The sequence below is a fragment of the Rhinopithecus roxellana genome, chromosome 8 (assembly GCF_007565055.1).
Source record: "Rhinopithecus roxellana isolate Shanxi Qingling chromosome 8, ASM756505v1, whole genome shotgun sequence".
In the NCBI taxonomy this organism is placed as follows: domain Eukaryota; kingdom Metazoa; phylum Chordata; class Mammalia; order Primates; family Cercopithecidae; genus Rhinopithecus; species Rhinopithecus roxellana.
This window is the reverse complement of record NC_044556.1, coordinates 102,070,847-102,085,628: the sequence shown is the minus strand read 5'-3', so window position 1 is coordinate 102,085,628 and position 14,782 is coordinate 102,070,847. Positions and strand designations below refer to the sequence as shown.

The 14,782-nt window shown below is 36.5% G+C and overlaps 1 protein-coding gene across 4 annotated transcripts in view; it reads right to left on the bottom strand.

The window, feature by feature from the left end:
* RYR2 (ryanodine receptor 2) overlaps window positions 1-14,782 on the bottom strand; it is a 793,619-nt gene that overhangs the window by 56,780 nt on the left and 722,057 nt on the right. For all 4 annotated transcript variants that reach the window (XM_030936088.1, XM_030936090.1, XM_030936089.1 and 1 more), the window contains 5 exons: window positions 13,967-14,043; window positions 12,794-12,867; window positions 2,897-2,977; window positions 1,688-1,776; window positions 147-275 (listed from right to left, as the gene is read on the bottom strand). In XM_030936088.1, coding sequence (XP_030791948.1) covers window positions 147-275; window positions 1,688-1,776; window positions 2,897-2,977; window positions 12,794-12,867; window positions 13,967-14,043 — 450 coding nt within the window. The remainder of the gene's footprint in view (window positions 1-146; window positions 276-1,687; window positions 1,777-2,896; window positions 2,978-12,793; window positions 12,868-13,966; window positions 14,044-14,782) is intronic.

Genomic DNA, 14,782 nt, shown 5'->3' with positions numbered 1-14,782 from the left:
GAGCTCAATGGATGCGTCTAGCTTTCGATAAATTCAGGAATCTCAATTATTTTAGGAACCAAGAAATGCCCACTCTTAGCTGAAATGGCGGTGCATTTTTCTACGGAATTCAGTGCTACAGATAGCAGCCATGTTTAAATGTTTACCTGAATATACTCAGTAAGAGTGTTAAAGACTTGTTTTGCCACTTGAATAGCTTTGGAGAAATTCCGTTGTCCTTGTTCATCAATAACATCTTTCCCAGAGTAATACCAATAAAAGTCACTAATTGATTCCTGGGAAATAGAGACGATATTGTTTATTATTCAGTCACATTCTAAAGTTACCATTGACTAATCAGTCTTGGACTCTATGCTTGAGAAGTATTTTAAATAATAGATATGGTAGCAAACAAAAATATCTGTGAATTAAATATCATTCTTCAATGATTTTCCTAAACATACAAGATGGGAACCTCCTTCTTAGATATAGCTAACAACTGAAGAGAAGACCAGAAGAAAAAATCTTAGCTTTAAAAATTACTGTCTGATAACCCTGAACTTCATAAACATAAGAATTCATTAAGACTGGAGCATATTTATCCATGAGCAAAGTTAGATGTTTACTATGTGAGCACAGAAAATAGATGAATCATGGAATAATCTTTTTTGGGGTGCCGACATCTGACCTCCTTTTTCTCCAACAAAGCCAATAACATTTCATCAGTGAGAACTCACTGATATCCATGGCTTTTGCACCTGTCCCTGAGAAAACTGGTTGGATTGCTTGTAAATACTAATAGTTATAAACAATTATCTAAATAAGATCAATCTCTATAAACCAGTTGTATTTAACAATAACATACATTTTAAAGAAATGTTGGTTGGATAAGTAAATAATGCAATTTAGTTCAGCCTGTGAACTACGTTTGGGTTTTCAGACAATTTTTAAAATTGCAAATGTGTTTTCAGCAACACTTCTTGGTGTACTGACTTCAAAATGGACTTTCCCCCACCACATTAAGCTTTCAGTTAGCCAAAAAAAGGTTGTGATATTACACACTCAAAGATTAAGGAAAAAGCTGAAAGTCTGCATTGATAGTTTTTAAAATACTGTGCTTGGTTTGGCTTATAAATAAAATGAGGGGAAAAAAAGTTGTACAGGGCTCTCATTATTTAAGAGGCCTACATCTTCAATTCAGTTTGAGTAACGTTCTCAAATATGATCAAAATATCAGAGATTTTTAAGCAATGTAGTATGAAAATTAATGCAAATATTAGGACACCTGAAAAGAAGTGACCTTAGACTATGAAATTTCAGTGTATGGTAGCAGTTACAAAGCCTTTCTTTCCTGTTGTATGAATGTTCCAAACATTCTTCCCCAATTTGTCTAACAACTATAGAAGAAGGAGCAGAGTATAAAAGTGCTTTATAAAATGAAAATGACTTTAAAATACCATCAAGCTAAAGATACAGAGGGGAAGAATCTCTACTTACAGAAATAAAATATGAGCAAAAGTAGGAGGCAGGATCAGGAGCAGGGATAACAGTGGCAGTTTTGCTCTAAGAATTGCTGAGAGATTGTGATCAGAGATAAACTATCTCAAAAACTCCTTTCTAGTTATAAACCAAAATACATTAAAATTCTGCTGTATTGTTTCAACATATCAACCCTTTTAATTTGTTACTAATATAGAAAGCAACATACCTGAACTCTCAGTAGGTAGTCTACAGTGGAGATAATTATGTTGACAGTTGTATTATTGCCAGTCTGAGTTCTCAGATAATTCTGAAAATCTATGCAAGATAAAAAAAAAATATTATTAATGCTTGTTCAGAAGTTCAAATTAAGTTATTCTAAGAATTCCAAAGGCAAATGTTTTCTGCAGCAAAATCATTGTGGGTTAGTGCAGTGTTTTTATCTAACAGTTTTAATATGAAAATAATTTATATTTTCCATAAAAAGTGATCACCCCAAAAGAGTATCTGGGTGCTCCACAGATGATCCATATTCAATTTTTGTCTCAGATGTTGCTAACATCAGTTTCCTTATTCCTAGTTCTAGAGCTCTGGGCAAATGAATGACTGAAAAAGGTTGCTATCCTTGAGGATATAAGAAGGAAATTATTTATTCATTCATCACTTACTCCTCAGTACTGTGCAAAGTGCTGGGGTCAGCCAAGATAAAATTAAGATAGAGTTCCTGCCTTCAGGGGTGCACAAGCCTGGTAGAGAGTTGGATGTGTAAACAACTAATGGAGATACATTATGTTAAGTAGTACAATGAAGTATGTGTACACTCAAAGTAAAGAGAGGTGGTGCAAAAGAAATAATGCTCTATATTACTCTACAACTATTTATAATCTTCATAAATCATCTTTTTTTTTTTAATTGAGAGACAGGATCTTGCTGTGTTGCCTAAGCTGCAGTGCAGTGGGGCAATCACAGCTCACTGCAGCCTCAAACTCCTGGCCTCAAGCAATCCTCCTGCCCCAGCCTCCCACGTAGATGGGACTATGAGCATGCACCACTATGTCTGGATAATTTTTTAAATTTTTTGTAGAGATGGGGGTCTCGCTATATTTCCTAGGCTGATACTGGACTCCTAAGTTCAAGCAATCCTCCCACCTCGGCCTCCCAAAGTGTTGGGATTACAGGTGAGGAACCGCGCCTAGCCTCATGTGTCTTCCCTAACATCAAAATAATTGATAAGACTCAAGTGAAATAGCTATCTGAGGACTGTGAAAGCAGGGAAGCAATGTATAAAATGTCCCAGTGCCCAATGCAGAGACATGTTCTAGAACAATTTGTTGTCTCTAGAATGATGCATAATTGGAACTAACAGGTTCCTGTTACTACTGGCTTGAAAACATTATTTATGCCTTACTAGCATCAGAAGTTTTGGGGACTCACAAACCTGAGTTGTGTCCCTCACAGAGTAGCTGCAGGAATCGGAAGAGGTCACAGGTGAACTCATCGTCCTGTAGAACCTTTTCTCCTGCGGGAAGTCCAGAGGGATCAAACATTACCAACCACCCCAGCCTGCCCCTCCCTTTCTGTCCCCACCTCCATACAACTTGCATGTTGATCTAGCATTGTTCTGAATCAAAAACAGTCACAGGTCATAGCCACTTTTCTATCTGAAGCTCGTAAGATCATGCGCTTGGCAGATAGACGCTCTTTTTCTTTGTAAGAAAAGAATGTTTGAATTTTAAAACTCAGACTTCTCTGTTAAAAGTAGCAGCATGGGATTGGCAACATTTTACAAACGACCTAAAGGCTTAAACTTTGCTTCTTTCTTTCTTTATATTCTTGTATTTTGCAAGGTGTGTATAGAAGGGGCCTTTTTCTGCATCTCTCACGCATGTTAAATTTGCTTTGTACCTGGATTATGGCCAAATGATTCAATGGAAAGTATTCTGTGTATCCAAAAAAGCAGGGCCAAGAGTTTCTTTCACTAAAGAATAATTCATGGATTTTTGTGAAAGCCGTAAATCGCTAGAAAATTGTTGATTAACTTGTTTTAATTAACTTTGTTATCAGGCTGTCTACTGAATTAAAAAAAAAAAAAAGGAAAGATTTCTGAAATCTAAAATAGAGATGTGACTGGTTTGAGCATTACTTCCATAGGATGAGGAAATGGCAAACAACCTTAATTCTAAATATGAAACCAAAAGAAAGACTTTGGTGGCTCGTGTTGTGAGAGCTAAAATTAACAAAGAAAGGTGAAAAGAAAGGTGAAAAGAAAGGCATCCCCTAGTTACAGAAGTTTCTCTGCATCATCCAACACTAACAAGTATTTGGGGGCAAGGAGAAAAGCCTCAGAAAAGGGCTCAGTCTACTTATATTTCAATTTAAATGTATCTTGATCACAAGTTACTTTGAAAGCAAAAACACAAGGAAAGAAGGAAACTCACAACAGCACCACACAAATGAAGCTGATTTTCAAGACAGAAAGTATCCGTGGGGAAGGAAAAAAAAAAAAAAAGTTCCACATTATGAGCACCTGCTCCAAACTCTAAATTTGTTTAAAAGCAAAAATGATAAGATAGCCAGTGAATGAATGGACTAAAGTATTTAAAAAAAAATGAGAACTTTTTACAGAATGGAAATACTTCGGGCTGAGAAAGAAAACGATGCAATGATTGTATGTTTACTTTAAGTGAAGTCATGAATGATCGCAGTGACAGAGAGCTGATGGACTTACCAGTCCGCAGTCTGTGACTTTCAAAGTGAGAGGCTTCATATAATGGTAGGGTTAGGAAGCAAAACCATTTTGAAAACTAATATAAACATTAAAAAAAGTACATAAAATCACTGTACTCATTTCCCTGTTAGCCCACAAGATATGAAATTTGGTGACTATGCTACAATCACCAAGTATGCAAATCAGACGTTGTGGCAAGTTTCAGTGTTACAGGCACATTGTTGTGTTGAATCTCCCATAGTTGGCTGATAAGTCCATTCCTCAGTGTTTAAATTCACGACAGGATAGGAAACAAAAGGGAGAATGTTTTCGGCAAATAAAGGAACTAAACTCTTCATTGGTGATACTTAGTACCATTTTTATGAGTCACTTTAATCAGAAGAGTCTTTAAAGTGATATTTAAATCAAAATATTATGAGTTTGTTACATAGGCTTATTGATTCTTGCCCTGTGAGCCCATCTGCAATATTTTATTTTTCAAAAAACAATTCAATAGACCATGTACACACTTTAAGTGTTCACATATTCAGTGTGAAAGAAGTAACCCTTACCAGAAAGTATTCAGAAAAACACTGAAATAAATATAATCTATCTGTGTACCTAAAAATGCTCTGCACAATAATGATTTATAACATAAGGTTTTATTTATTGTTGACACACACAGTATTTTCTTGACTGTATACCGAAACACGTACAAGTAACTTCACTTATATAAGGACACACTGCACATCACAGAACAATGGGAAGAGGGGAGGGGTAAAGGAGGGGACGAGTCAGGCCTTCGTTTACCAGCAGGTGAGACCAGGTATAAGCCGGGGTGCTGTTGCTTAATGAAGACATTCCTATCTGATTAAAATGCTGCCATTGCCCATGCTGCAAATAAGTGGTAGAATAACAGAGATGGATGATGGCTTTATGTCTGCAGAAGGTACAGGTTCAGCAGTCCATTTTGTGATGTGTGCAAAAGAAATTCCATTGTAAGATGGAAACTAAGATCAATAACAAATAACGGAATGAAGTAACATGTAGTTGAAAGTGCTCTTACGTTGGTCAATTACGATTTGTAATTGCTGCCTGAGGGCTCAAGGTACATACTGTGAAGGACATTCCTTTGGTTTCATTTTTATAAGAGGCTTAAGATTTTCAATACTGTAATAAAGGGAGAGGTATTCCAATATTGCTGCTGCTGCGGAGTTCATTCTTTGCACCTTCGTTTTCTCTTGTATAAAACAAAGATAACATGTACCCTGTCTATGTCCCTGGCTCTTCACCATCTGTGGCAGTTTTGTAAATTGTGGAAAGGTTAATATATTAGGTGCAGTGGCAATAACACTAAAAAATATGGAAATACCATGCCAAGCTGCTGAATATAGCGATTTGAATTTATTAACTGTTTATATCTCCTGAACACCATCTTCATGGATTAAAATGTTCTCAAAATTACAATTTTTTCCTGGAAATAATCTAGGTAGATTGTGTTTAATCAAGCTAAGAGTGAAACAGTAAGTCCTATTTTAAAGATCTAACGAAGTTAATACATTGTTAAAGGCCACTGTTCTACCTATCATTGGCGAATTAAGATAAATAGACTCCAAAAGACTAACACTCTCATTATCAGGTCCTGTCATGTCACTATCTACAATAATGCACAGGTAAAAGATGAGTCATGAGGCATAGGACTGGCCACATTAAAGGATCCCCTATACTCTATAAAGTTGACTCAAAAGCACCCCACTGCCATAGAGGAAATTATGCTGATTGTTGATCTGGAGAGGACTTAAAGATCAATTCTGCATCTTGCCAAAACTGAAGAATGCTAAAAATATTTTAAAATAGTGAAAAGTCACGTATTTTATTCCATATGGGAAGTTTTAATATTGCCACTTAAGTGGCTTAAGTATGACTGCTTCAATTATATTACAATTCTATTAAAAAGTAAATTTAGAAAATAAGTCTACCGTTAATATTAAGTTAGTGACTATGATGCGCTAGATATGTTATCTCATTTCAATTCGGGTTTATTAGAATCCTGTAAATTAGCTAAATGTAATGCCATTTTGTTGTTCAGTGAACAACCAAGAAATTAAATAACCAATGTCATATAGCCATCGGCTGGTAAAGAGTATGATTCCAGTAAACTTCAATAAACTTTCACTAAGTGTCTCTTCTATGGCAGGCACCTTGTGAGGTGAACATAATCTTGAACCTGAAGAAGTTCACAGTCTAATGGAAGATACAGGAAATAAACAGATAATTTCAGTATTATATGGCCTTTCTGAATTCAGTGTGCTATAGTTTCTAAATGTTGTAAAGTTAGCATGAGTAATGAATAAAATCTTTGACTAATTATCATCACACATACTATATGTTATTTAAATCGTGAACTCGTACTTGTTCTCATCAATTTCAGAATCAAAGGAAAACCATTTCTAGATATGTGACTTTAGTCAGTTCACTCTTCTGAGCCTTCGTTTCATCATGTCGATATGGAGATTAACAAACTCCTCAACTCCTCATTTCATAGGACTGTTGGGAGAATTGAATTGGCTCAAACAATTAAAAGTGCTTTGAAGTCTACAAAGCACAAAAGAAATAAATGTGAAGCCTTAGGTCAAATGACCTAAATTTCCAAGTTACAGAATTTCTGTAGGTTGTATGACCAGCAGTTCTATAAATTCCACTGAGTGCATTTATTAACATTTAGTTAACAATCTGACAGCAGTGTATACAATGCATTCCTCTTTCTGATGCCAAGACAACAAAAATGACCACTATGTGAAATAAATTAGGTTTGTCCCAAGGATAACAGAATTAAAGTATATTCTGTTAAACAAATTAAACTAGCTGGAGAGGAAAAAATATCCCTTTGCTTTCAAATGTGATATGCATGTTGTTTCTCTTATAGCCAAAGCCTAAGTTTCTTGGCTGTCAAGACTCTTACTGAAATTCTTACTGTTTTTCATCCATTCCATTCATCAACATCCTTACTGATTTCCCTGCCTTGAGACTCTGATACCTATCTTACACAATGTTACCTGTCAGTAATTTTTCAAAAGCATGAATCCAATTATCATACTTCCCTGATAAACAGATGGATTTCTTTAACTGTATGAAAAGTCTACTCTGAAGAATTCCGTCTAATCTATCATTAGGCATAACTCAGAGCTCTCCCACTGCCATGAAGGAAATAATGCTGGTCACTATCTTTGGAAGAGTCAATTTCTATTTAGTAGCAGGACTGAGAAATGGGAAATCTACACTGTACTGTTTGTTAGTGGAGTCTATCAGAAGCATTAGTTGAACAATAAACGTCAGGAACTCAATTCTAGGTGGATCATTTAACAACACACACAGTGTCACTTAAGTGGTATTTAAGGGCTCTCTATGGCCTCAGAAAAAGTGCAGATTCCTTGGCAGGGCAGAGAAGGTCCTTTGTGGCCTCCCACGTACTATCTTTCCATCCTCTAGTCTGATCATTCCTTCACAACAGCTTAGTCACCATTCTCTGCCATGTTTGGTACCTTGAACTTTGCATATCCAGTTCCCTCACATTGGAATGTCTTTGCCTTCCTTATCCACCAGCTTGATTCTTAACTCAGACTACATGTCACTTCTGTGCTGTTTCTCCCACCACATCCCAGCAGCTAAGTACTTCCACCTAAATTCCTTTATATGCATAAAGCATTGTTCTGAAGTTACTTGTTTACAAGTCTGTCTGCACAGTACTGAGCTCCTAAATCATTTCCAATGCTTAAGACACCATCTAGCACATAATAGTCACTCTAATTTAAATGAGTGCTTCAAAGTTTAAAAACTGTGCAAGGATGTTAAGAAAACATTTGGTGCCATGAACCAACATCACAAGTTTTCCTTGAAGAGAAAATTTACCCACAAGAATGGCAGAATAAGGTACACAGAATACTAAACTACACTTGTGAAAGTATTTGGAAACTCTTGAGGAAAAGGTAGCCCATAAATTACTAAGCAATCAAAACAGTAACAAAAAGTTAGGGTAACCAATACTTAAAGATCAACTCAATCCTTTTGCTTAATTAATTTGTGTTGCTTCAACTTCACATAAATTTGATTACATGATTATAAATATATCAGTAAGAACCTCAGTGAAACAAATTATCAGATACAGATAGAAAGGTGGGGAAGGTTAATTGGTAGTTAATGTTGTAGTGAGGATTTTAAAAAATCAAACTATTTTTAAGAAATCAGATCAACTTCAAAACTTCGTCTTGCTTTTATGAAGTCCAGGACTACCTCATGATGATCAAAAACAAAATTCAATATCCTCTGTTATATTCCAAGAAGAATTTTGAAAGCAGGAAAATTGCACTTTCAATGTCATAATGATTTGGTAATGGGGTTAATGGTTCTGATAAAAAAACAAATTAAAAAAATCCAAGAATGGAATGACATTTTAAATATTCATACAGGTTTTGTTTTTGAACTTGATTAAATCATTAAAAGAAAACGCATATAAATATAAAATATACAGCACAGACAACATTGAGCATATTACAAATTAACACATTTCCTGAAGAACCTTTTCAAAAAAAAAACTGGGAGGCTCCGGCTTTTCTAGAAATGAGAGAAACTTAGTCTAAAAAGGGGACACAAGTCAAACTTGCATGACAGTAATGGCAGTAGAAAAACACAGTATAAATAATTCATCTGAAATCTTTATATACAAACCTCAAAGAAAACATAGTTCCTCATGGTATCTCAATACCAGGTCAGGAACATTTGTAACCATAAAAAGTTCAAAAGCAATTTTGAAACTTAACAATAAATGCAAAATGTGGCAAGAGATTTGTGTCCCGGAAAGGGACAAAGAACAATAAGTCAAGGGGCAGCCAGGCGTGGTGGCTCACACCTGTAATCCCAGCAGTTTCGGAGGCTGAGGTGAGTGGATCACCTGAGGTCAGGAGTTCAAGACCAGCCTGGCCAAGATGGTGAAACCCCACCTCTACTAAAAATACAAAAATTAGCTGATTGTGGTGTCATGCCTGTAATCCCAGCTACTTGGGAGACTGAGGCAGGAGAATCGCTTGAACCCGGGAGGTGGAGGTTGCAGTGAGCTGAGACTGCACCACTGCACTGCAGCCTGGGCAACAGAGCAAACCTCCATCTCAAAAATAATTAAACAAAGAATAAGTCAAGGGGCAAAAAAAAAAAAAAAAAAAAAAAAGCAGTGGTAGACATGAAGTAAGCCCCCAAAGAATATGAAAAGATGGGAGGGAAGTGACTTGGCTCATGGGATCTGTAAATGAAACAGTGGGAGGCAGAATACCTGCATTTCAGTTTCAGCCTTGCTGATTAGCTGTGTGACCCTGGACAAGTCAAGAAACCTTTCTGTTCCTCTGTTTCCTTATCTATAAAATCAAGGTAATAGCTACCTCATTGGAGAGTTGCGGGTATCATACATTTAAGCTTATACATTTTCAATGGCTAGATAATTTATGGTCGTATTATCATCATCATTAGGAATAGACTTAGCTTAATAAAAACAGTGGGCAAAGATGTAGGAGATTCAGATACAGTAGATTATTTCCTCAGTGCTAAGCCCATGCTCTCTGAGCCTCAAGTGTTGAAGTAAGTGACATCACTAACAGCTGTTGCTTTTTCAGCCTTTTCTATCCCTTCCAAGAGGGATGATTGATTTTTCTTCTCCTATGAGTGTGTATAGGCTTTTTTTTTTTTTTTTTTTTTTTTTTTTTTTACTTTTATAGCATCTTAAACAAAAGAGTGGTCTCAAAACAGATACATTTAAACATGCCAAAAAAGTCTGTATAGGAATTCTTAAAACAATCTGGAAAATACTATAATATTAATAGAGCTAATGAGTGGCCCTTACATATGCTCCTAATAGGTCTCTTGATTAAGGCAACAGCATGTATTCAGAAAGCACAATCTAATCTTGGAAGCCTTGTTGGCATCCTAGGTACTATCTAAAATCTGATCCCTTATTTCCATTGCATAAAATGTCTTTCAGAAACTACTTTGAATGACTAATGGCATCTTTGTTAGTATATTAGTTTAAGGAGCAAATAGTTGCTATTGTTTCTACTGCTCTTTGAATTCAGTCACAAAAATAAAAATTAGTTTTGATGTTACATGATTTGCAATCTGTCAGATTTTCAAAGGAATAGAGAAAAACTCAGTAGACCTCCCAATCTTTGGAAGGCAACTGGCAGAGCACACTAGTGAGGAGGAGACTCAGCTTGTCACGTCCCCCTTGAATATGTCACCGATTTCCTGTGCACCAATCCGTGCAGCCATAAAGCCACAGTATGTTCAAGACAGAAACGCCACAGGGAGACTAGGGCACACATTCTAGGATCATTCATTGACACAACAGTTGCAGATGCTGGGCCCACCGGAAAGGTTTTTAACTGTAAGACAACAAAACCAATCCAGAAACGTAATTGAAATGCTTGTTGCCCCTTCATCTCTGACATCGTAATAACTGCACATCCTCATAGAAACAACATCGTAATAACTACACATCCTCATAGAAACAAAAAAGGAGGAAAGCTAGATGTGTGCATTTAAAAAATAACAGGATGCATCATGATGGAAATTAAATCTACTTATGAAAACAGTCTACAACACAAAAGAATGCACAAAAGTTGTCACTATCAAGTCTGTACACAAAGCTAACAACAAACAAAAGAGCAAATAAACAAAAGACAGTTCATTTTTCATAATTACCACGCTCATGAGTGATGACTGAGGAAGGGAGGGTAGTACATTTACAGTAGTCGAAAGAAAAGGAAATGGGGAAAAAGAAAAAAAAGTTGAGATTTTGCTTTTGTTTTTCTGTTTGTAAGGAAATAATACAAAATGTGTTAATCGGCTTGAGTAATTATTTTCTTATGTGTTGAAAAAGAATGCACAAGTTAAACCAATCTCATTTTGAGAGATATAAAGAATTCTCGCATCAGAATGGTCACTCTCACAAAGTTCTTTCTGATTTGGGACTTGAAAATGTTATTCCAATCCATATCTGCCTGACAAAGGAAAGGAGGCTAAGGAAAATAAACCTAAGTGGCTGCTATTCCTTTTGGGAGCTGATATGAACAGTGACTAAGAATGACTGATGGATTTGTGGTCAGAGCCCCTGGAACATTAGGTAATAACTACGGGGAAAATGAAATTGATTTCTAATTCCAAGATAGGGAAGTCAGGCTTTAGACAGAGACTTCATTCATTTTTAGAGATTTTGTAGCTGAAAATTGCTTAGGACTTTGGAGAGATGCTGGAGGTAGGCAGGTGATGGGCCCTGGGAACTGCAGTGGCTCCAAGTTCTCCAGACGGGCCCAGAAAACCTAAGTAAGTTTAGAGTGGCTCTGGTGACTTTTCTTGAAGGTCATTCCTTTTGAACGTCAGGCCAGAACCTTAGGCCAGAAAACCTAAGAAGTTATAGAATGGTGTCAGTGATTTTTCTTGAAGGTAGCTAACTCAGTTAAGTAACCATATGACTTATAATTGGTGACCGGACTTGTACATCCAAATGTCAAGCAGAAAATAAAATAAACACAGGAGCCACATAGCAGTAGCAATGTCAGGATGGGTATTAATAATAAACTTTAAAATACAGTAAGAAATATTCTCTTTCCTATTTGTGAGAACAAAAAAATACATAGATAAATTAGTTAATCCTAAAATATTTCAGAGAAATAAACACAGACTACAAATGACAGATGGGAGAAAAAATTATTTTTTGAAATAAGATTAGTCCAATAAAAGACCCAATATTCCAAAACTAATAATTGACAAGAAGACATATCCAAACCACACAAAACAAACAAAAACAGATAAACACACGGGCCCTGAGTAAAACTAGTTTAAAAATCAAACACAAAAGAATAAAAACAAATCAAACCAAAAGCTATTGAAGATTTTTTTCTTAATAAATACTCCTAAAATGAAAGGGCAGCAAAAGTTATTTCTGCTTTAAATGCATTGCATGCTAAACTTTCTAGTTTATACCAGCATCTATTTACAGAGAGAAAAATTCTAAGATCACGTGAATCACTGCTTTTGTGCACAGAATTATTTAAGCACAATAACTACTCTTTAATTTCTTTTATCAATCTAGACTTGCAAACATGTATGGATATGAGGATCACTGTGCTGGAAGGGAAGAGGAGAGAACAGGAATGACAGTAGACTGAAGGAGCTCAAAGGATGACTATCCTAAGGAAATAGAAGAATCTGAGAGCCCAACTTTCCTAAAGTGGCCAAAGAAAGTCAAACGTTCTTGAAAGGTTCATCTATGTGGTTTATGATTTCCCAGAAAATTCTCTAATAAAGGGCCTTGATCCTTCATTCAATCATTATTCCTTATTGAAAACCCAACAAGGGGAAAGGCCGCTGGCAACGGGGCTGGCACACAAGGAGTTAATGACCGGCGTGGAAGGTTGGTGTTGGGGTGTGACAGGTGTCCAACTACGAACTTTGAAATAAATCATGTAAGCACTTCATCGATTTTAAAATAACTTCGTATCTCTCTGCTTGAAAGGTAATTGATAACTGACTCATTTCAGGGAGGGAAGGGAGACAGGTGATCCTTTTAATGTAAGTCATTAATACCTGATCCTTCCTCTGTCACCATCCCAAGACCTTCAGCTTTGTTTTGTCGCTCAAATGCATTTAGGTCAAGGACACTATAATAACAAGGAAAAAGGAAACATTTAGAGGACTAATAGAACATTTTCTTTGTTCAGGAGAGCAAACATCTCAACACCACATATCTTGGAATATGAACCAAATGTTAGCGTACACTGAAAACATGTTTCCATTCATTGCTTACCAGCCATATTCTCTTAGTGGAAGACTAGTGTCTCCCCTGGGCCTACATTGAAATGATCCATGTGAAAGTCAAACATCAAGCATTCATAGGTTTCAACATGGGGAGTACATTACAAAGCTAGCAGACATGCAGAAATAAAATTCTAATAATTATGTTGTTGCAGTTGGAATAGCTTGTTACATTAAATGTGTGTCAGATTCCTTAGTCAAATGCTGTCTGAATGACTTTAAATCTTGAAAAAAAAAATGGAAAATGATTACCACAAATGAGTTAATGATCATTTAGTCATAAAATGAGAAATGGCCTACAAGCTCCTAAATAAAACTAAATAGAATTTCCTTTTTTAAAAAGCATACACAACTCATTTTTAAGTATGCAGAATATACACTAATTCTCCAAGATCCCTATTTAAATACGGGGAGGTCTTTTTTTTTTTTTTTTTAAATTAGAGACAGGGTCTCACTCTGCCTCTCAGGCTGGAGTAGTGGTGCTGTCATAGCTCACTGCAGCCTCAAACTTCTGGGCTCAAGAAATCTTCCCACCTCAGCCTCCTGAGTAGCTAGGACTATGGTACAGGTGTGTGCCACCATGCCTGGCTAAGTTTTTTTTTTTTTTTTAATCTTTTTGTAGAGATGGAGTCTTGCCCTGTTACCCAGGCTGGTCTTGAATTGCTGGCCTCAAGGTATCCTCTACCTCTTCCTCCCAAAGTTCTGGGATTATAGTACCATAGGAAAGCTATTTTAAGGCAATATTACCATTCTGTAAGTTATTAATTATGATATTACCAACCCCCTAAAAAAAGACAGAAAAGAAGACACTGCTGATTATCCCACTTTAAAGTGTTGCTAATCATTAACTATTCTTCTATGTGTAATTATCGTCAGAGTAAGAAACAAATGCTTCGAAAAAATACAACCACTGAGTAGAACCCCGAGAAGGAAGCGAGTCCTTACCTACATGACTGCATCAGGCCGGCCAGGCTCTGAAAGAAGCCCACATCCTTTTTCTCCTTGAGGTAGTCAAGCATTTTCTATGGGAATTATAGAAACCACATGGCCACTGAACAAAAATCTCATTGTTTGTTAAATAAATAAACAACCAAAACAGGCTTTCCATTCTAAAGACAGAAAATATTCACTGTGTACACACATGACTAATGTCATCTTTATCATGAAGTAGGAACACACGCCTCAAAGCAAGATAATTACACAAACTTGGAATAAGAGGGTTAGTTGCCCTACACATGACCACAAGCACCAAAAATGTCAGGGGTAATATTACTCTTAATTCTCTTCTGGTCACTTTTAAAGTAATTTGGCGATTCAGATACTCTCTCGCAAGTTAACTGGGAAGAAAATTACCATAGATGGTATTCACAGGTTTCCACACCAAGGTGATTTCATTACAGGCTGGGCGCGGTGGCTCACACCTGTAATCCCAGCACTTTGGGAGGTCAAAGTGGGCAAATCATGAGGTCAAGAGTTTGAGACCAGCCTGGCCAACATAGTGAAACCCCGTCTCTACTAAAAAATACAAAAATCAGCTAGGTGTGGTGGCATGTGCCTGTAGTCCCAGCTACTTGGGGGGCTGAGGCAGGAGAATTGCTTGAACTCACGAAGTGGAAGCTGCAGTGAGCAGAGATGGTGCCACTGCACTCCAGCCTGGGTGACATCTCAAAAAACAAAACAAAACAAAACAAAACAAAAAACCCAAAACAGCATTACAATCTGAGAGTTGTGACTGCCATATGCTAATGCTATAGACTGAAA